The 23,567-nt window shown below is 43.2% G+C and overlaps 1 protein-coding gene across 1 annotated transcript in view; it reads left to right on the forward strand.

Moving 5' to 3' along the window:
* Positions 1-3,085: 3,085 nt before the first annotated feature.
* fam184b (family with sequence similarity 184 member B) overlaps positions 3,086-23,567 on the forward strand; it is a 75,603-nt gene continuing 55,121 nt past the window's right edge. The window contains 5 exon segments of the mRNA XM_034188682.1: positions 3,086-3,748; positions 18,020-18,208; positions 20,990-21,661; positions 22,170-22,305; positions 23,355-23,506. Coding sequence (XP_034044573.1) covers positions 3,599-3,748; positions 18,020-18,208; positions 20,990-21,661; positions 22,170-22,305; positions 23,355-23,506 — 1,299 coding nt within the window. The 5' untranslated portion in view covers positions 3,086-3,598.

Here is a 23,567-nt window from a genome sequence, read left to right on the forward strand (position 1 = left end):
TAGTGCATTACTGCCACCACTTGGCCTAAACTGTGACAAATAAAAAAAAGTCTAAATTCCTTTTCAGATAGAGAATAGTCTCTCACTCCTTCTATCAAACTCAGTACTATATTTCACATGTTTCTTTGTAACCATGGCTTTGTGGTCAAGCTTTTACTCAACCATAAAGTCATGACTGATGAAGCAACAGGCAAGGATCTATGTCCATATATCCCTCCGGTCAGAGTTGATGTTGCTTGTAACTTCTTCAGACCTTCCCTCACTCATCTCATTTGTATGCATTCACTCACTTTTTGAATTTATTCAATTTCAATTTATTTTCATTTATATAGCACCAAATCACAACAGAGTTGCCTCAAAGCGCTTCACACAGGTAAGGTCTAACCTTACCAACCCCCAGAGCAACAGTGGTAAGGAAAAACTCCATCTGAGGAAGAAACCTCAAGCAGACCAGACTCAAAGGGGTGACCCTCTGCTTGGGCCATGAAACAAACATAAATTACAGAACAATTCACAGAACAATTCACGAGGAAACGACTAATATACAAGAAATGCTATTAGCGCACAGGACAGGAGGATCGCCAACACGAATACAACTCCCATCTCTGGATGAAGCTGCACCTTAAACAGAGAAAAAACAGAATCAGGCATCAGAAAGACAAAAAATACTGTATAATTTGCCAGCATTAAACAACAAGAAAAACAGAGAAATACTAAGGTGATTGCCGGCCACTAGCCCTAAACTTCACTAAAAGACCCAGAATTTAGGTAAAGTTGAGGCCGCGGCCCGCTCCAATTACTAATAAATGAATTAAAAGATTAAAAAGCATAAAACAAAACTGTACCAGTATGCTAGCCATATGAAAGGGAAAATAAGTGCGTCTTAAGTCTGGACTTGAAAATCTCCACAGAATCTGACTGTTTTATTGACGCAGGGAGATCATTCCACAGAACAGGGGCACGATAAGAGAAAGCTCTTTGACCCGCAGACTTCTTATTCACCTTACGCACACAAAGTAGTCCTGCACCCTGAGAACGTAAAGCCCAGGCCGGTACGTAAGGTTTAAGTAGGTCATTTAGGTAGGGAGGTGCCAGCCCATGAACAATTTTATAGGTTAGTAGCAGAACCTTAAAATCTGATCTCACTAGGACAGGAAGCCAGTGAAGGGATGCCAAAATGGGTGTAATGTGGTTGTTCTTTCTGCTTCATGTCAAAAGTCTGGCTGCAGCATTTTGAACCAATTGGAGACCCCTAATGCTAGACTGTGGTAAACCAGAAAATAGAACATTGCAAGAGTCCAATCTAGAAGAGATAAATGCATGGATCAGGGTCTCAGCATCAGCCATAGACAGGATGGGACGAATCTTCGCTATATATTTTTGAAGACTGTGTTCGACTCTATTATGCTGTTATAGATAGCTGACTAATTATTGAACAGTTGAAGATGTTTTCTTTCTTTAGATACACTCAGTCACTCACTCATCTTCAACCACTTTCTCCAATTAAGGGTCATGTGGGGGCTGGAGCCTATCCCAGCAGTCTTTCTTTAGATTCATGTTATATAAATATATCTGTTTATTACACTGATTTAAGTAGATTGCACCTCTATATTACCCATAAGTCCTGAAGCCACATAAAGTATTTGTACATATCCTGTGTGTATCCCTGTGTTGGTGCCGCGGTGTCCGAGGCCACAGCTGCTGCTGGAAGCCACACAGGGTCAGAACAAAGATCACATCCATGGGAAGGTCAGGCTCAAATATATCGAGGAAACAAAAGCCACAGCTCTGAAAAAAAATCTGTTTATTACAGATGTTTCTGTGTAGGCTCTCAGTTGTCCAGGTGGTTTCCATAGTAGAGAAGCTTAAATCTTCGACTGGACTGGGAAATTTCTTCTCTACTAGAGTCAAGACGGAAGTCAGACTACCAGAGCAAGAATTTTAGCTGAGGAAGCTTCTGCGATTTGAAGCGAAACGTCCTCACGTCAAGCAACCCAGTCCAGTCGAAGATTCAAGCTTCTCTACTATTTATTACAGATGCTATTTACTTTAGATCGGCCTGCATGTGGAGCATGGGATTGCTTTATACAATATTAAAATATTCACAGAGATAGATTTATGTGTCTCAGTAGGTTCAGTTATTCTTTGCAACCAGTGATCAAAGCAATTTGAACATGACTGGAATAACAGTGCACAATAACATTAGTATATTAAGCATAATTTCATACAGTATCTTCTTCTTTCAGCTGCTCATGTTTGTGGGTCACCATGGGTCTCGATCTCACCCTGTCCTCTGTATCTTCCTCTGTCACACCAACCACCTGCATGTCCTCCCTCAGCACATCCATAAGCCTCCTCTTTGGCCTCCCTCTTCTCCTTCTGTCTGGTGGCTCCATCCTCAGCATCGCTCTCCCTATGTACACTGGGTCCCTCCTTTGCACATGTCCAAACTATCTCATTCTCACTTCTCTTTGGCTTTGTCGCCAAACTGTCCCACCTGAGCTGTCCTTCTGATATGTTCATTCCTAATCCTGTCCATCCTCATCACTCCCAAAGAAAATCGCGGCATTTTCAGCTCTGCCACCTCCAGCTCCTCCTCCTGTGTTTTTGTTAACGCCACTGTCTGTAAGTCGTACAACACACCTGATCTCATGATCATCTTGTAAACTTTACATCATCTTGTAAGCTTTATTCTGGTCTCATCTGACCACATGACCTTCTCCCATGCCTCCTCTGGATCATCCAGATGGTCACTGGTGAACTTCAAATGGGCCTGGACATGGGCTGGCTTGAGCAGGGGGACCTCGCTGCCCTGCAGGATTTTAAACCATGACAGCATCATGTGTTACTCATGTAATCTTTGTGACTGTGGTCCCAGCTCTCTTCAGGTCATTGACCAGGTCCTCCTGTGTAGTTCTGAGCTTTCTCAGAATCATCCTTACCCCACAAAGTGAGATCTTGCATGGAAGAGCACCTGTTGTTATGCACCCTGTTATTTCAGGGTTAGGCTTGTTGTGAGCGCATTTTATTTGCGCTCCCACACCCCAGAGGCCGCCTCCTCCTCCTCTTCTCACGGTGATCGGCAGTGATACAGCAGCACCGGTAGGGGCGGAGCCGCACTGCAGCAGTGCGCCGCTCCAGCTGTCTCAGCGCGCCTCGCTCCGCCCCTGGCGCGAGACAGGTGGTCGGAATCCGCGCCCTTCATCCCGGAGCGCTTCTTCTCAAATAAAAATTTAACACATTAAAAAAACAAAAACAAAACAGATTTATACAGATATATATGTTGACAGCGCGGGTCGGTCGGCGCAAGCGCGTCCCCGATGGGCTTCCAGTGTGCACGTGACCTCCGCGATCACCGGGCGGACAGCGCGAGAGCGAACGAGGGGGGCAACAACGGGACCGCACGAGGAGGACAAACCCCGGCGATATACTACCAAATGTTTCCCACGGAGGAGCTCACGGGAGGAGGTCAGCCAACACAGGAATGACACGCACGGATAGAAAGTTGATATTTATCTGAGAAGCGGCGGGATCGTTTCTCCTTATCCTCCGCCGGCGGAAGTTCCCTTTCCGGGTGGGAGTGGAGGGGGAGAGCAGGATGGCTTCGGGCGCCGGTAAGGCTGTGCAGCCCCCCGGGCCGAGCTCCGCCGTGAACGGCGCTGCGGCAGAGTTCACCAACATCGAGCAAGAGCTGTACGACTACCAGATGCACAGCAAGATGTGCAAGAAGATCGCGCAGCTCACCAAGGTGGGTGAACAGCGGGAGAGCCGCGCGCCACCGCACGCGCCGCCAGCCGACGTGTCTGATTGGTCGGTCTGTCCGCCGTCGCACCGACACATCGCGGGATTAAACATTACATTTTTATTCCGAGGAACACACAGGAATGTCACGGTGAAAAACAGCTGCACCTGTCGCTCCGGACACACCTGCTTTGAGATGCTGCTGTTATATATTTTTTAAATGATAGTTCGTTCCCAAACTGAATCTTATTGTTCAGGATGTTTTCAAGAATGACACAGCAATCAGACATTCACGATCACAGGCAGATTTTTTGAGGCCGCACAGCAGATTGAGATTAAATCCAAATATAAGGGCAGCAGCCTTTTGTATATTAATCTGTTATTTTTTCACATTAACCAATAACATTGCCAACACCACTGCTTCTACTACTTAAAATTAATCCAGGTTTGTTTGTCAACATATCTAAACAAAACAAAACAAAAATCAAAACAAAAACCCTTGTCCAGTGAATATTTGTTTAAATGAAGCTGATATATATATTTTTTCTTAATTAATATAAGTATAGGTGGCCTGGTGATCAGACCTAGGCTTTGGAAATGAAAGATTGTGGGGGGGGGGGGGGGGGGGGGGTTGCAACACCTGGCCCCTGGCCAAAGGTGTGGTAAAATATGGGAAAGGTCTTGCATAAACAAAGGTTGACTGATGAATGCTGCTGCATGTAGAGCAATCTGAGATTTCTGATGTCCACTAATCCGGATCTGGATCACCTCCAAAATTCAGTGGAGTCTTCTATGGCCTAATATCTGTGCAAATTTGGTGAGAATCCGTGAAGTAGTTTTGATGTAATCCTTCAAAGCCTTTATAAAGTGAAATCTTGATCCAGAATCCAGATCCGGATCACCTCCAAAATTTAATGGAGTCTTCCATGGCCTAATATCTATCGGTGGTAAAAATTTAGTCAAAATCCATCCATCCATCCATTTCAATTTTCTTCCGCTTTATCCGGAGTCGGGTCATGGGGGCAGCAGCTCAAGCAAAGCCGCCCAGACCTCCCAATCCACACACACCTCCCCCAGCTCCTCCGGGGGAACCCCAAGGCATTCCCAAGCCAGCCAAGAGATGTAGTCCCTCCAGCGTGTCCTGGGTCTTCCCCGGGGCCAAATCCTAATGGGACGTGCCCGGAACACCTCTCCAGCGAGGCGTCCAGGGGGCATCCGGAAAAGATGCCCAAGCCACCTCAACTGACTCCTTTCGACATGGAGGAGCAGCGGCTTGACTCCGAGCTCCTCCCGAGTCAAAATCCATATGGTAGTTTTGACGTAATCCTGGTAACAGACAGACAGACAGACAAATAAATAAACGCTAATGATTTTATTCGGTCCTTGGCGACCGTAATTAGAAGATTTCCTGTGCTTAAAGTAAAACTTATTTAAAACAGTAGAGATCAGCATCCCAGGTTCCCATATTGAGAATGCAGGAAAAAGGCTCTAGATTTATTTAATTTATTTATTTTTCAAAAGAGAGGGGGACATGCCCCTTCATAATACCACTCCTCACCTCCCAAAGCTATATCCGGCCCTGGATACAGAAAACAAGCTCATTTCAAGCTACATGGAACTTCAGCTGCATCTGTTTTACATTTTCATCATGCGTACGTTGAGATTATTCCCCAAAGCAATCCCAGACATGTCCAGCACGTGGAAGATTGGTACACACATAAGCAAGACAAACTTGCTTTTTTTGGATTGATATGGTGCATGACAGTTCACCACATTTTAATCAGTTTATCCTCAGTTTTGGAGACATACAGGATGATCACATTTATTGTTTTTCGAGTTACCTTGTTAATCTGGAAGGGATGGAATCTATTTGTCCATCTGTCTGTTGCATTTTTGCAGTGTAAATTCCTCAGCTTTGGAAAAACCTAGGAATTTCGATGAATTGTCACATGGATTTCTATGTTATGTGTATTTGGAAAAACAGCATCCTCACTGGCATTTCATGGTACTAAGATATTATCCACCTCTTCAACCTTATTGAGGTCACCAGGTGTCCCAAAAACAAATTAAGGTTGTTGCCAAAAATACTGAGGTGCTGCTTACTTAAAACAACAGCAATAATCATCATTTAAAAAAACTTGAAAACTTCATGATGAGTCTAAAACGAGCTGTTTCAGTCCTAACATCTGGTCTTGGAGACGCATGTACTCTCTGAATGCTTATAGTTCTTCTTATTACTACCACTGGTGACCTGCTGTCTGTAGCTTTTGTCTGTGGGCATATTATCCTTTACCTGCAGCAGGGTTCCAAGTGAAAGCTCACATCAACCACAGCTATCTTGAGCTGGTCTCAGCTGCTCAGGCTATCTCCCCAGTGGTTTTCTTCAGCTGTTTGTGTTCCAAAATCTATCTTCTGTAATAAATAGTACACTGACGTCACTGGCAAACTGCATCAGCATAGTTCAGTTGGGATAAAGATTGTATGCCATCCTTTGACAAGGACCTCATCGATCAAATCTGGTACTTTCCTTTATTCAGTTGGTGAGGGATGGTTCCTAACCTCCCAGGGCACTGCAGGTTTGACTAGTATGATGGTTTTTGTCCTTTTGTATTGAAAAATTATGTATCCTTGGAATAAGGTTACTGCAACCTCTTCTGGAAGGGCAAGTTCCGTTCACAGTTTCAATTGTATTTTCCAACTGGAAGCTTGAAGCAAAATGGAATGCAGGTTCTTTGAAGTTGTTCTTGCCGGAAGAGCCTTACTTACTTCCCTTTGAAAGCTATACTGTGAGCCATGATGCCTGGAGCTTGTTGGGTTTGACGTACTGTAAATTCACCCAATAGGCAGTTTCTGAAAGGACCTTATCATACCTTCACCTATACCAGCCTCCCAGAGATTTAGGGCATCCAGTTGAGATGTAATGTGTGATCTTTAAAATCCTTAGAGTTAGCAAAAGGTCTGCCACAACATGCAGGGGGAAGGCCAGCTTACCCTCATTAGTACCCCAAACTTCCTTCCAGGACAATGATCGCTTGACTGCACGGTCGCACTGAATCCGCTGTCCCTGGTGGCCAAGTCTTCCTGCTTTTACACAAAGGTCTAACATGCCTTCCAGACCCTGTGACCAACAAGCTCTCCCCTATCTTTGGCTTTGGCTCGGTCCATCTCTAGGTTTCATAAGCTCCAAGGAAGTAAGTCCAGGTCTACAGTGCATCCAGAAAGTACTCATCACTTCACTTTTTCTACATTTTGTTATGTTACAGTCTTATTCCAAAATGGAGTAAATTCATTGTTCCCCTCAAAATTCTACTCACAAACCCCATAATGACAACATGATAGATAGATAGATACCTAAACCATATTACATCATAGCTTCTGTGTCTATAATAAAATAACCATATTTATAGCTTAGCCTACTAGCTATAAATTTAGTTTTACAACAAGTCTACAGACTAGGTAAACATATACTACAATCTTCTCCTGTATAAATATTTAGGTTTTAGAAGCTAACCCCTATAATATTATGTAGTAACTATATTTCTTGTATATGTTGTTTACTACCCTGATTGTGGAAATATCACTTATGATGTCCATTTTCTTGATCCACTTAAGTGGGTAGGGAGAGTTCCCATGAGATAAAAAAGCTTTTCAACCTACCATCCCTGGTTCTCAAGACCAGGCACCTAAGGGGCTCTACTCTTTTTTTTTTTTTTTTTTTTTTTTTTTTTTTTTTTTTTTTTTTAGATATTTAGATATACTTTAGTATACACTAGTAGAGTTCTACCTTAGAATTGGAATGTACAACCCCTGGTAAAAATTATGGAATCACCGGCCTCGGAGGATGTTCATTCAGTTGTTTAATTTTGTAGAAAAAAAGCAGATCACAGACATGACACAAAACTAAAGTCATTTCAAATGGCAACTTTCGGGCTTTAAGAAACACTATAAGAAATCAAGAAAAAAAAATTGTGGCAGTCAGTAACGGTTACTTTTTTAGACCAAGCAGAGGAAAAAAATATGGAAGGACATTCACCGTGTTGTCCTGAAGCCACTCCTTTGATATCTTGGCTGTGTACTTAGGGTTATTGTCCTGCTGAAAGATGAACAGTCACCCCAGTCTGAGGTCAAGAATGCTCTGGAGCAGGTTTTAATCCAGGATGTCTCTGTATATTGCTGCATTCATCCTTCCATCAATCCTGACTAGTCTCCCAGTTCCTGCCACTGAAAAACATCACCACAGCATGATGCTGCCGCCACCACCATGCTTCACTGTAGGGATGATGCCCTGTTTCCTGCAAACATGATGCCTGACATTCACGCCAAACAGTTCAATCTTTGTCTTATCAGACCAGAGAATTTTGTTTCTCATGGTCTGTGAATCCTTCAGGTGCCTTTTGGCAAACTCCAGGTTACTAAGGAGTGGCTTCTGTCTGGCCACTCTACCATACAGGCCTGATTGGTGGATTGCTGCAAAGATTGTTGTACTTCTGAAAGGTTCTCCTCTCTCCACAGAGGAATGCTGGAGCTCTGACAGAATGACCATCGGGTTCTTGACCACCTCCCTGACTAAGGCTCTTCTTCCTCAATCATTCAGTTGAGACAGGCGGCCAGCTCTAGGAAGAGTCCTGGTGGCTCCGAACCTCTTCCATTTACAGATGATAGAGGCCACTGTGCTCAGTGGGACCTTCAAAGCAGCAGAAATGCTTTTGTACCCTTTTCCAGATTTGTGCCTCAAGACAATCCTGTCTCGGAGGTCTATAGACAATTCCTTTGACTTCATGCTTGGTTTGTGCCTGCATTGTGAACTGTGAGACCTTATATGTAGAGACGTGTGTGTCTTTCCAAATCATGTCACCTGAATTTATTTTACCAGGTTAGTCCCATTGAGATCAAGACCTCTTTTGCAAGGGAGACCTTGACAATTATAAAGTTTCCAATTCACCTAACCTGCATGTCTTTGGATGTGGGAGGAAACCGGAGCACCCGGAGGAAACCCACGCAAGCACGGGGAGAACATGCAAACTCCAAACAGAAAGGCCACAGGTGGGAATTGAATCCATGACCTTCTTGTTGTGAGGCAACAGTGCTAACCACTAAGCCACCATGCTGCCCAATTTAACCCAGGTGGACTTCAATTAAGCCGCAGAAACATCTCAAGGATGATCAGTGGAAATTGGATGCACCTGAGCTCAATTTTGAGCTTCATGGCAAAGGCTGTGAATAGTTATGTACATGTGATTTCTTACACAGTAAAGTTTCTGGAGGTTTCCTCACAGCTGTTGTTGATTTGCCGCTCATCACCTGGGTGCTATTTAAGCCTCACAGTTTGCTCTTGTCCCTCGCCAGATCGTTGTGCCTTGGGCCTCTTTCCAGCTCAGGTTCTCATGTTTTTTGCCTTGCTCTGATAGCCTTATCATGTTTTTTGACTACCTGTCTGTGTACCTTGACCATGCCTAAGCCTGATGTTTTTGCTACTGTTGCTCTTTTTGGACTGCCTTTCTGTGTACCGACTCCAGCATATGAACCCAGTAAACGCTTTAACTCTACTGAGCTGTGTACCCGTGTCTTGCATTTGCGTCCAGCCTGCTCTGCCAGCCAACCTTGATATCTTCCTGGACACTTGATTTGAGCTGATTTTACTCTATAATAGTGTATTTTACTCTATTTAGACTGGGACCAAATGTTATCCCGTCAGAGTATATTTTACTCAGCAAATTTTACTGTGTATTTTATTTATTTTTGTATTTTTTTATTTTTTTTGCAAATTTGCAAAAATCTAAAAAATCTAAAAAAACAAAAAACAAAAAAAAACTTTTTCTACATTGTCATTATGGGGTATTGTGTGTAGAACATTGATGGAATAAGGCTGTAACGTAAATTGTGGAAAAAATGAAGCGCTGTGAACTGTACTTTTTATAGTGGTAGCCCAACATCTTATTCCATTGAACAACCATTTCTGCTTCAAAAGATCAAAAAATTCAAATGTAAAATTTATTTATTTTTTGTTGTTGTTTTGAAACACTAAGTGAAACAATTGCTTCAGAAAAGGAATACCTCGGTCTGTAGGTTTCACTGTGTCAAAGTGAAATACACTGCTGCATTGACTCCGTCTGTCAAACACGTACACAAACAGATGAGACGTCAGCACTTATGTCTGTGCTTGTTAGACATTTTCCAACCTCTTCCATTAACATTTCTCTTTCGCACTTGTGTAATGTTCAGTGGAAGCATTTTCTGGTAATGCCAGTCTGTGACACTTGGTTTATTTGAGTGTACTGGGCATGTAGACAAAGGTGGAAATGGGTCAGCGGTGGGAAATATTATATTTAATAATAACTCCTGCCCCTGTGTGCATGAGCATGGAGACTGAAACTTGTACTCGCCTCTTCACATCTGTTTACGGAACATTACACCTCCGTGGCCCCTCCCTCTGTAATGGGGGTGATCTGCCCTGGGTGAATGAGTGCTGCTAAAGATAAAACTGTCACATCGCAATGTGCACGGCGCAACAAGCCAATAGAAAGAAAGCACGGGTTGACCCGTGCAGGTTACAACCCCTGGCAATAATTATGGAATCACCAGCCTCGGAGGATGTTCATTCAGTTGTTTAATTTTGTAGAAAAAAAGCAGATCACAGACATGACACAAAACTAAAGTAATTTCAAATGGCAACTTTCTGGCTTTAAGAAACACTATAAGAAATCAGGAAAAAAATTGTCGCAGTCAGTAACGGTTACTTTTTTAGACCAAGCAGAGGAAAAAAATATGGACTCACTCAATTCTGAGGAATAAATTATGGAATCACCCTGTAAATTTTCATCACCAAAACTAACACCTGCATCACATCAGATCTGCTCGTTAGTCTGCATCTAAAAAGGAGTGATCACACCTTGGAGAGCTGTTGCACCAAGTGGACTGACATGAATCATGGCTCCAACACAAGAGATGTCAATTGAAACAAAGGAGAGGATTATCAAACTCTTAAAAGAGGGTAAATCATCACGCAGTGTTGCAAAAGATGTTGGTTGTTCACAGTCAGCTGTGTCTAAACTCTGGACCAAATACAAACAACAAGGGAAGGTTGTTAAAGGCAAACATACTGGTAGACCAAGGAAGACATCAAAGCGTCAAGACAGAAAACTTAAAGCAATATGTCTCAAAAATTGAAAATGCACAACAAAACAAATGAGGAACGAATGGGAGGAAACTGGAGTCAACGTCTGTCACCGAACTGTAAGAAACCGCCTAAAGGAAATGGGATTTACATACAGAAAAGCTAAACGAAAGCCATCATTAACACCTAAACAGAAAAAACAAGGTTACAATGGGCTGAGGAAAAGCAATCGTGGACTGTGGATGACTGGATGAAAGTCATATTCAGTGATGAATCTCGAATCTGCATTGGGCAAGGTGATGATGCTGGAACTTTTGTTTGGTGCCGTTCCAATGAGATTTATAAAGATGACTGCCTGAAGAGAACATGTAAATTTCCACAGTCTTTGATGATATGGGGCTGCATGTCAGGTAAAGGCACTGGGGATATTACATCATCAATAAATGCACAAGTTTACATTGATATTTTGGACACTTTTCTTATCCCATCAATTGAAAGGATGTTTGGGGATGATGAAATCATTTTTCAAGATGATAATGCATCTTGCCATAGAGCAAAAACTGTGAAAACATTCCTTGCAAAAAGATAGGGTCAATGTCATGGCCTGCAAATAGTCCGGATCTTAATCCAATTGAAAATCTTTGGTGGAAGTTGAAGAAAATGGTCCATGACAAGGCTCCAACCTGCAAAGCTGATCTGGCAACAGCAATCAGAGAAAGTTGGAGCCAGATTGATGAAGAGTACTGTTTGTCACTCATTAAGTCCATGCCTCAGAGACTGCAAGCTGTTATAAAAGCCAGAGGTGGTGCAACAAAATACTAGTGATGTGTTGGAGCGTTCTTTTGTTTGTCATGATTCCAGAATTTTTTCCTCAGAATTGAATGATTCCATATTTTTTTTCCCTCTGCTTGGTCTAAAAAAGTAACCGTTACTGACTGCCACAATTTTTTTTTCCAGATTTCTTATAGTGTTTCTTAAAGCCAAAAAGTTGCCATTTGAAACGTGGGTGTGAACGCACACGCTCACACACCCTCGGCGATCCAGACGGAGGCTGACAGTTTGTTGTCCCTTTGGGTGTCTCAGAGATCATCTCATCTCGTTAAAGCGTTTGTGTGCGCACACCCACACTTTTGACTGGCAGCTTTAATTCTGTCAGTGCGATGTTCTGAACTCTTGGATTCAGTGCTTTCACAGTGTTGTTTGTAATGAAACACAGTGGTAGCCTCTTTGATATGTGTGAAGGTATTTGTGAGCGTACGTGGGAGGGAGGCTGAGGCACGCCTGTCTCTTTGCCTAACCTCTCCCCTGTGCAACCACCGTTCAACCCCCCCAACAGCCTCAGTGCTTCTTCACGCTGTAGACAGAATAATCACCACATGCTTTGCTGACTATTACATTTACTGCCAGTGAGCTGGATCACTGGCTCGAACGGCTACATGAATATCATTATCAACAGGCAGGATTTGAGGCGGATTTACAGGAGTAAGAAGCTTTCGCCAATTTTTCACCCAACTGTACTGCTACTCTGATTTGTGATAAGATAAAATTTCAACAGTTTTTGCTCAACTTTCATATTATGCAGTTTTTCCGGCAGATTATAAGTGAACAGCACATGAAGGCCTGTAACCAAAAATAAATAATGTGGAGGAGCATCTGAAAAGAAGAAGATAAGCAGGACTCCTCTATTCTTTAGCTCTGTCTAGGAGTTTGAGACATACTCAAGTTAATTTTTTCAGGCTTTTGAAAATTGTTAAAGTGTTCATGCGATTGCTAAGAAGTTGCTGTACATCCTGGCCAGTCTATACAGTGATAATGTGAGTGTTGCACCTAGAAAGGGGCAGGAATTCTGAATTTATTCCAATGAAGACTGGTGTTCATCAATCAATCAATCAATCAATCAATCAATCAATTTTTTTATATAGCGCCAAATCACAACAAACAGTTGCCCCAAGGCGCTTTATATTGTAAGGCAAGGCCATACAATAATTATGTAAAACCCCAACGGTCAAAACGACCCCCTGTGAGCAAGCACTTGGCTACAGTGGGAAGGAAAAACTCCCTTTTAACAGGAAGAAACCTCCAGCAGAACCAGGCTCAGGGAGGGACAGTCTTCTGCTGGGACTGGTTGGGGCTGAGGGAGAGAACCAGGAAAAAGACATGCTGTGGAGGGGAGCAGAGATCGATCACTAATGATTAAATGCAGAGCGGTGCATACAGAGCAAAAAGAGAAAGAAACAGTGCATCATGGGAACCCCCCAGCAGTCTACGTCTATAGCAGCATAACTAAGGGATGGTTCAGGGTCACCTGATCCAGCCCTAACTATAAGCTTTAGCAAAAAGGAAAGTTTTAAGCCTAATCTTAAAAGTAGAGAGGGTGTCTGTCTCCCTGATCTGAATTGGGAGCTGGTTCCACAGGAGAGGAGCCTGAAAGCTGAAGGCTCTGCCTCCCATTCTACTCTTACAAACCCTAGGAACTACAAGTAAGCCTGCAGTCTGAGAGCGAATCGCTCTATTGGGGTGATATGGTACTACGAGGTCCCTAAGATAAGATGGGACCTGATTATTCAAAACCTTATAAGTAAGAAGAAGAATTTTAAATTCTATTCTAGAATTAACAGGAAGCCAATGAAGAGAGGCCAATATGGGTGAGATATGCTCTCTCCTTCTAGTCCCCGTCAGTACTCTAGCTGCAGCATTTTGAATTAACTGAAGGCTTTTTAGGGAACTTTTAGGACAACCTGATAATAATGAATTACAATAGTCCAGCCTAGAGGAAATAAATGCATGAATTAGTTTTTCAGCATCACTCTGAGACAAGACCTTTCTGATTTTAGAGATATTGCGTAAATGCAAAAAAGCAGTCCTACATATTTGTTTAATATGCGCTTTGAATGACATATCCTGATCAAAAATGACTCCAAGATTTCTCACAGTATTACTAGAGGTCAGGGTAATGCCATCCAGAGTAAGGATCTGGTTAGACACCATGTTTCTAAGATTTGTGGGGCCAAGTACAATAACTTCAGTTTTATCTGAGTTTAAAAGCAGGAAATTAGAGGTCATCCATGTCTTTATGTCTGTAAGACAATCCTGCAGTTTAGCTAATTGGTGTGTGTCCTCTGGCTTCATGGATAGATAAAGCTGGGTATCATCTGCGTAACAATGAAAATTTAAGCAATACCGTCTAATAATACTGCCTAAGGGAAGCATGTATAAAGTGAATAAAATTGGTCCTAGCACAGAACCTTGTGGAACTCCATAATTAACCTTAGTCTGTGAAGAAGATTCCCCATTTACATGAACAAATTGTAATCTATTAGACAAATATGATTCAAACCACCGCAGCGCAGTGCCTTTAATACCTATGGCATGCTCTAATCTCTGTAATAAAATTTTATGGTCAACAGTATCAAAAGCAGCACTGAGGTCTAACAGAACAAGCACAGAGATGAGTCCACTGTCCGAGGCCATAAGAAGATCATTTGTAACCTTCACTAATGCTGTTTCTGTACTATGATGAATTCTAAAACCTGACTGATGACGCCACCTGAGAGCGCAGCGCAACGTCTCGCACCGTGGGAAGTCCTTAAAGCGACAGTGTCACCTCAAAATCTCTCATCAGCCGTTAAAATTTTCACTGAAAACCAGCTTAATTTTTCGAACCATGTCCACTTCGATGTGTCTCACAGGTTTAGAAAAAATTTTGATCAAACAAAGCGCCAGTCTCTCAGCAACTTCTCAGACAAAGGAATTCCGACGAGGGGCTGGACGACTCCTCCCACAAGGAGTGCTCACAGGCGAATGACGTCACCGACAGGCGTGGAAAAACTCACGCATGTGCACGAGGGTTCAAGCATGTCTGACGTAAAAACATATGAATGAAATCCATATAGTTTTTGAAAAAAATAAAAAGGACCTATACTTTATGGACAGACCTCGTAGATGCTTTTGTTGGTGAGGAAAGGTTTACTGACTTTGACGTTATGGATGATGCCGTGATCTTTGTGGAATCAAACCCAGATTGCAGTACTTGAGAAACTGAGTGAGGAATTGGAGCATCTGGGTTTGCAGTTGTTCTAGATCCAGGCTTTCAGTGATTCTTGGACTTGGCCATCATTGCGATGAAAGTGTTGAACTTGTTGAGACATTCATTTATCATGGAACTGACATTCATGTCACTGGGTCCTCGGCCATTGAGATTGGGAGACACCTGGGAAGAGCTTATGGAGTCATGAGATCACTGGACACAGGCGTTTGGTGATGCCAGTATCTTTGCTGCAGAACGATGGTCCACATCTTTCGGGTCCTGGTGCTTCCTGTCTTACTGAATGGTTGTGAGACTTAGATGCTGACCCGTGACACAAGGTGATTGGTGACAGGGCTCTTTGAGGATCCTTGGGTACCACTGGAACAAATTTGTGTCAAACGAGCAGTTATTTAAGGAGACTTCGATGAGTGGTACCACTTGCATCGCAAGGAAGCATCAACTATGACATTTTGGCCATGTGGCACATTTCTCTCTGCATGATCCAGCACTTAGGTAGTGCCGTAGAGAGTAGAACAGGTAACTCAGTGGTTAAAGAGCTGGTCTGCTAATTTGTAGGCCTAGGTTTGAATCCCGCTCATGCTACCTGTCTGTGTCTTTGGACGAGACACTTATTCAGTATTGTCTCAGTCCACCCAGCTATTAAAGTAAATGAGAAGTAAATGTGAGGCATCACTGAAAAGCACTTTGAGCATTTGCAAGATGTCACAGTGCTATTGAAATGCCGTTCTTCTTATTAGTGTTTCAAGAGGCAGGGATGGATCAGCTGTCTGTCTGGGTGATTACCATCCAGGATGCAAGGCAGTGGATGTGGCAATGTGTGACACCAGCGCATGCGCCAATACTTGTCTTAGATTGTATATAAGAGACCATATTTCAGGCTGTAGCCATGAAGTGAAATGGTGGGGATTATGGTTTAAATTGAGACAAACTTTGCTGCACCGTCCTCACATATCTCCAGCTATGGTTTCCTCCTCGTCCTCTGCATTAACTTGCAGAGCAAAGAGGACACAGTCTGTCCTCGTTTCATCGCTCCTCCATTCCTCTGAGTCACGAGTCAAAAGTTAAGGCATGTGATTGGTTGCGGTCAGCAAACTACAGACTGACAGAAAAGAAAAAAAACGGCGGGTGTCAGATTTGTGTATCTGGGCAGATGTCACATCCGTCATCCATAAGAGAATCTGTGAGGTCCAACTCATAAATTGTAGACTGACAAAGATGAGACTATGGACCTGTGCAAGAAAGCGAGTTGGTGACACACACACACAAACACAGAGGGAATGACCAGCATTGCTGTGCCAGCTGTGTGCTGTAGACAGAGAGGCGTCTGGGTAAAATATGAGCCCGTGTGCCCGCTGCACACACAAATACACGCCTCTGCAACAGCGTAAGTGAGACGTTGGGGTCAGATGATGACATTGTAGACATGGCATGGAGGGCAACGTGAATAGCGGGGTGAAACATGCCATATTTCTTGAGTTAGTCATCAGCTATAAGTGGAAGATAAGCCTGACATGAAGTCTTTGGTGACTGTAAATACATATGTGTGTGTGTCCGTGTCGGTTAGCGTCAGTTTGACATTTGTTATAAAGCTGCCAGCTAAAAGCACTGGCTGACACTGTCAGTTTGTGAACTGTGAGTGTCAGCTTTCTTGCTGTAAATGGTAAATGGACTACATTTATATAGCACTTTTCCATCTGAATCAGTCGCTCAAAGCGCTTTACACATAATGGTTCACATTCACCCCGATGTGAGGGTGCTGCCATACAAGGCGCTCACTACACACTGGGAGCAACTAGGGGATTAAGGACCTTGCCCAAGGGCCCTGTGCTGAGTGTTGTGAAACCAAGAGGCTGCACACTGTAACCAGCTGAGTGCAAACACAATTTTATTTCAAAAGCATGGCCAACAAAGCAACATCAACATGAAGCAAATAGTTGGATATCGTCAGCATATCAGTCAATAAAAAGTCAAACTAAATGAAACTGACTTAATAAAAGTGTCACAGAATTCAAAAGGCAACATGTTGATATGAACTGTGACCATAAAGAGGCCAGATTTAGCTGAATATTGATTTAACGTGGGGTTCTGAGTTAAACATCTTTAAAGTTCCACTATTATATATCTGTGTATGAAGAAATTCTGCTGCGATAAGAAACCTGTTCACCTGAACCAACTCATTTTAGACCTCTGTGACATATGTCTCAGCTCAAACACATGTAAAAGGTTTTTTTTGTTGTTGATTAAATGCCATTTGCATGTGTTGTATTTTATTTATGCGATTATATCTGCCCTCCTGTGCAACACACTTGCATGGTCTTTGGGCTAAAGAACACACCTCTTTGAGTAGAGAAAGGCTGCTGCACTTAAAGCAACAAAGAAGCAAGTTGCTTCTTGGATAATTAAAAAACAATAAAAACATTTTAGCATTTAAAGATGTTGTGAATGTTATTTTAAACATTAATATAGCAGCCAACAACTACTTTCTTTGTAGAACCCTAGTGACTTAAAGGCATCTTTTGCAGAGAATGAAGCAACACTCCCTCTGTGCTCTGAGCTTTACTGTCAACTGTTTACATCACCAGTCTTGCCAAGAATGCATGTTTACTGCATGCATGTCCTGCTGTGTGAAACCAGAGTTCCTCTCTATGTTTAAAGAGAAAACAGTACTCACTACTCACCCCAAAGCTGTTCCCTTTTTTTTCTCAGATAGCAGTGCCTTTCCAAAAAAAAAAAAAAAATCATATACGAGGCTAAAAATGGCTGACCAACAAGGACTGGTAGGACTGGAATCCACATATTATTGGGTTTTCCCCACATAGTGAGCTGTTAGACCTGTTAAAAAGCTCCAAATCTTGTTCATTCTGCTCAACTGAGGAGTGGCCAAGGATGGAAGCTTTGTTTACATCCTGAAGTATGGTGTCAGTCTGACATCTAGTTGCAGAAAACATACACACATGCACACTGGCTTGTTCAACCCCCCATCTTGATGTCCTTCCTCATAAACTGCAAAAGAATTAAGATTAATTTATTCTTCTACAAGAGATGACAAATAAGTGCAAAAGCATATCTTTCATACAAAAACACTTCAGGCTTAAGCTCTCATTCACACCCTGCAGGTGATTTATTCGTTGAATATGAAGAATGAGGAGCAAGAGGCAGCCCTACAGTCCTTGAATTACGCCCACCACGAGAAAATGCACCGTATTCTAATGGAGACATGTCAAGAAGGGGAGGGGTCAGTACTTAGGACACGCCTGCTGGAGCTCCAGGAGTCTCTGGATGAGCAGCAAAGAGCTGGAGCTCAGGTATGTATATATACAGTATATATGCACATGTGTATTTGTAGAACAGCAACCCCTCATGACACACCGACGCGTCAAACACTGAGGATTTAACAAAGACCTTGGGTCATTATAGGGTCATTGGATATATTGTCATTATGTGGCATAGTGGGAATCCTAGACAATGAACTCAGCACCAGTTGAGCTTGAGAGGACAAATAGTTGCTCAGCTGGTTCATGCACAGATGTTTTTGATTATCATTTAATTTGCAGTTACACAGTAAAAGACATAGGAATGGGGCTGTAATTGGTGGATCTTCAGATGTGCAGTCAGTTCTGGCCACCCCATGTAGCTTCTCCAGTTGCCTTGACATTATCATGCCATTGGATTCCAGCTGTGAGTGGTCAAGATGGAGGCACTAAGGCTTGTGCTCCCTCTACATAACCTTAATTTCTTCTGTGCTCAGGGTTCTCTCTCTCCTAGCCTTCCCTGAGAGAGAGAGGTTGTCATTGGCACAGATGGACACCAGCAAGCAAGCAAGCCAAGTCCACCCAGCTGTAAATGGGTACCATCCTTGGCTGGTGGAGTAACCTACAACCCCAATTCCAATGAAGTTGGGATGTTGTGTGAAATGTAAATAAAAACAGAGTACAATGATTTGCAAATTCTCTTCAACCTATATTCAATTGAATACACATCAAAGACAAGATATTTAATGTTCAAACTGATAAATGTTATTGTTTTTGTGCAAATGTTTGCTCATTTTGAAATGGATGCCTGCAACATGTTTCAAAAAAGCTGGGACAGTGGTATGTTTACCACTGTGTTACATCACCTTTCCTTCTAACAACACTCAATAAGCGTTTGGGAACTGAGGACACTAATCGTGAGTGTCATGATTGGGTATAAAAGGAACATCCCAAAAAGTGTCAGCCGTTCACAAGCAAAGATTGGGCGAGGATCACGACTTTGTGAACAACTGCGTGAAAAAATAGTCCAGCATTTTAAGAACAATGTTTCTCAATGATCAGTTGCAAGGAATTTAGGGATTCCATCATCTACAGGCCATATTATAATCAGACAATTGAGAGAATCTGGAGAACTTTCCACACGTAAGCAGCAAGGCCGAAGACCAACATTGAATGCCCGTGATCTTCGATCCCTCAGGTGGCACTACATTAAAATCCGACATCATAAAGGATCTTACCACGTGGGCTCAGGAACACTTCAGAAAACCATTGTCAGTTAACACAGTTCATCGCTACGTCAACAAGTGCAAGTTAAAACTCCACCATGCAAAGCAAAAGCCATACATCAACAACATCCAGAAGTGCCGCCGCCTTCTCTGGTCCCGAGCTCATTTGAAATGGACAGATGCAAAGTGGAAAAGTGTGCTGTGCTTTGATGAGTCCACATTTCACATTGTTTTTGGAAATTATGGACGCTGTGTCCTCCAGACAAAAGAGGAAAAAGACCATCCAGATTATTACCAGCGCAAAGTTCAAAAGCCAGCATCTGTGATGGTATGGGGGTGTGTTAGTGCCCATGACATGGGCAACTTACACATCTTTGATGGCACCATCAATGCTGAAAGATACATCCAGGTTTTGGAGCAACACATGCTGCCATCCAAGCAACGTCTTTTTCAGGGACGTCCCTGCTTATTTCAGCAAGACAATACCAAGCCACATTCTGCACGAGTTACAACAGCGTGGCTTCATCGTAAAAGAGTGCGGGTACTAGACTGGCCTGCCTGCAGTCCAGACCTGTCGCCCATTGAAAATGTGTGGCACATTATGAAGCGCAAAACACGACAACGGAGACCCCGGACTGTTGAACAACTGAAGTTGTACATCAAGCAAGAATGGGAAAGAATTCCACCTCCAAAGCTTCAACAATTAGTGTCTTCAGTTCCCAAATTCCTTATTGAGTGTTGTTAGAAGGAAAGGTGATGTAACACAGTGGTAAACATACCACTGTCCCAGCTTTTTTGAAATGTGTTGCAGGCATCCATTTCAAAATGAGCAAATATTTGCACAAAAACAATAAAGTTTATCAGTTTGAACATTAAATATCTTGTCTTTGTGGTGTATTCAATTGAATATAGGTTGAAGAGGATTTGAAAATCATTGTATTATGTTTTTATTTACATTTTACACAACGTCCCATCTTCATTGGAACTGGGGTGGTATGATGAATTGGCGTTCTGTCCAAGGGGAGTTATGGACGCCTATCCTCTTCAATCTGGTATCTGTTCCAGAAACTGTCCTGTGCACTGGCAACATTTCCTGTATGTTTGTTTTGTGAATTGTTTTGTAATTTATGTTTGTAGCATGGCCCAAGCAGAGGGTCACCCCTTTGAGTCTGGTCTGCTTGAGGTTTCTTCCTCAGAGGGAGTTTTTCCTTACCACTGTTGCTCTGGGGGTTGGTAAGGTTAGACCTTACTTGTGTGAAGTGCCTTGAGGCAACTTTGTTGTGATTTTGCGCTATATAAATGAAAATATATTGAAATTGAAAATTCAATCTAAGGTCTCTGAGGATAGGCACTAACCCAGTGGTCATCAGGGTCTGTGTACTCTGCAAGTCTACAGATGAAAGGTCTACGTGTATTGTATCTGCATTTGGAGTCTGCGGTTGTCAAGTCCAATGAACTGTCTCTGCCAAGGAAGTCATTATTAGAATGAAAAACCCCAAACAGGTAGTAGAAATGTGGCAGAGCGTCACCAGGGAAAAACCCAACCTCAGTACCTATTGAGAACATACTGTTTTTTTTCTCAGTGTATAAAATTTTTTTTTTATTCCAGGTACAGGCAGACTTTGAGACCTTCCGCATCCATGTAGAGGAGAGGGAGCGTGAAACTGAGGCAGAGCTGTGGAAAGAGTTTGAGGAGAGGCTTCAGGTTGCAGAGGAGGCACTCCAGGAGGCCAAAGTCCAGATGAGTTCTGCACAGGACGAAAGCCTGAGGTTGGGCAAAGAACTGGAGAAGACAGCAGAGCAGATCCTGGAGCTGGAAGCAAAATGTGATGAGCTCCAGAAGGCAGCTAAAGAAGAGAACAAGAGGAAAGAGGAGCAGACAGGGAGAGAAGATGAGGAGAAAAAGAAGGATGAGGAGAGACAAACAGAAGAACAGGAGGAATTGCAAAGAATGACAACACTGCTGGAAGAAGTTCGCACCCTGAAAGAGGAGAGAGATCGAGCAGAGGAGGACAAGAGGCGAGCGGTGAAGGAGGAACGGGAGGGATGGATGCAGAAGATGGGTGATTTGAAAGAGGAGAACAAGGACATGAGGAAGAGGATGGAGGCAGAATGGAGGGTGGAAAGGCAGAAGTGGGAAGAGAGGGAAGAGGAGGAGAAGAAAGGGATGCACAGCGCTCTGCGAGAAAGGGTGAAGAGGGCAGAGGCAGAGGTCGAAAGCCACCTGGAGCGGCTCGCCGAGAGTAAGAGGAACATGATGAAACTGCAGGAGAGGATACAGGTACACGCACGTGAGCGCTCCCGCGGTAACACTGGAATCCAGCGTTGTGATAAGGGAGACCAAAGGAAATGAAATATTGCTGCTGCGTGCTGTCTCTGATGTAGTCAGCTAATGATTTTCTTGATGGGAAATGAGAAAGCGAGGTTTTGTGTGTGTGTGTTTGTGTGTGTGTGTGTGGAGGGGGGGTGTGTTGTGCTGCCGTCCCTGAGTGCTATTTCCACTGCCAACTCTCTGCTAATGAGCAGTTTGAGCAGGAAAGATTCTCTGCAGCATCACCATCACCACTTCACACACAAGCACGAGGAACCCTGTGAGAGCGGCACCAAGCTGACATCAACCTTCACAGCAAACCACTAAAAGCTTACAGCCGGCCTCCACGGCTTCCTGACTCACCACATTTCATTCCACGTTTTAAAAAAAATTTACTTTCTGCCTCACATTTCTTTTTTAAAAATTCCCCTGTCTGACCGCCTGACATACTTGCTCCTGACCTATTGCCTCCTTCCAGGACCTGGAGGAGGAGCTGGAATTGGATCAACGGCGTGTGTCTGAAGCGGAGGGCGTGGCTAAACGGGCAGAGGAGGAGCTCGCAGTTGCCAAGGAGAGGCTGCTGCTGCAGGAAGATGAGTTGCAGAGCAGAGCAGGTAGTCGATGAATTTGTCTCTTCGCCGGCGTCGGCTTAACTGTCCGTATGGCTTTCCATCTGTCTCCTTACCTGACTGCGGAAGAAATCGCAAATTTGTTCAACTCAGCCGAGCTCGGTGCGTCTGCATTAATCATTCTGACTTAGCTTAATTAAGTTTTCACTTCATACCAAATGGCTACTGCAGAAAACCAAGAACATCACATTTTTCATCCTCTAGAAAAGTAAACACATTCATCACTATCATCGTCAGCAAAAAAATACCCCAAATCTGTAAGTTATCAGATGTGTTTGTGCCTGTGTGTGCGCGTGTGTGGAGACATTTAGAGATGGTAAGCAGACCACATTTATATATATATCGCACTTTTCTACCTAAATCAGATGCTCAAAGTGCTTTACAATGATGCCTCACACATTTACACACACGCAAACACACACACACACAAACACTATGTCAGTGTGCTACCATGTGAGCCATTCAACTGCACACCAGGAACCTGTAGAATTTCATCTCCCTAAACACTTGATACTTACACCATACCCACCCACTCACTGGTGAGTAGATGAGTTGATTAGATTTTCGGGATGTTTTCTGCATACATTTGCATCCTAATGAGGAAGATGTGACTTTTGTTACAGCCACAATAACGCCTTAATACATTGCACACCCTTGATACTTACACCACAGATACCCCTTTGGGAGTCAATGAGCTGATTTCATTTTAAGCTTTCTTTAAGTTTATACTTGCATACTAATGAGAAAATTGTTACTAAATTGCATACTAATGAGTTTATATTTGGAATTTGTTGACACAGATATATGATAGTTGTGGGCATAGGTTTACATATATTGGCAAAAAAATTCAAATAGTTACATTTGTTTTTTTGAAACGTGTTCATGAAACGCGGTGAGAAGGTTGGCTGTTAATCCTCCTGCAGTGGCGGTCTGCTGTAACTCTGCTCAGCATCTGCTGTGTGTAATCAGTTAGAATGCTTGTGCACGTCTTTGTGTGCGCTTATGTTCACGCTTTTGTTTCTTCTGTGCGTCAGCAGAACTGCTGAACCGTGGCGGTTGTGAGGTGTGTGTGTGCGCTGAGGTGGAGGAGCTGAGGAGTCAGGTGAGCCGCCTGCAGAGCAGGAACAGAGAGCTGGAGCTCCAGAGCAGCGGGCGAAACAGTGACCACGCACGGCAAATACGCCAGGTAGCCCTAACCTCTACGTGCACAGTGCACAGCAATGCATGAACTATGTATACGCTCGCTG

Source organism: Thalassophryne amazonica, chromosome 15 (genome assembly GCF_902500255.1).
Source record: "Thalassophryne amazonica chromosome 15, fThaAma1.1, whole genome shotgun sequence".
NCBI lineage: Eukaryota > Metazoa > Chordata > Actinopteri > Batrachoidiformes > Batrachoididae > Thalassophryne > Thalassophryne amazonica.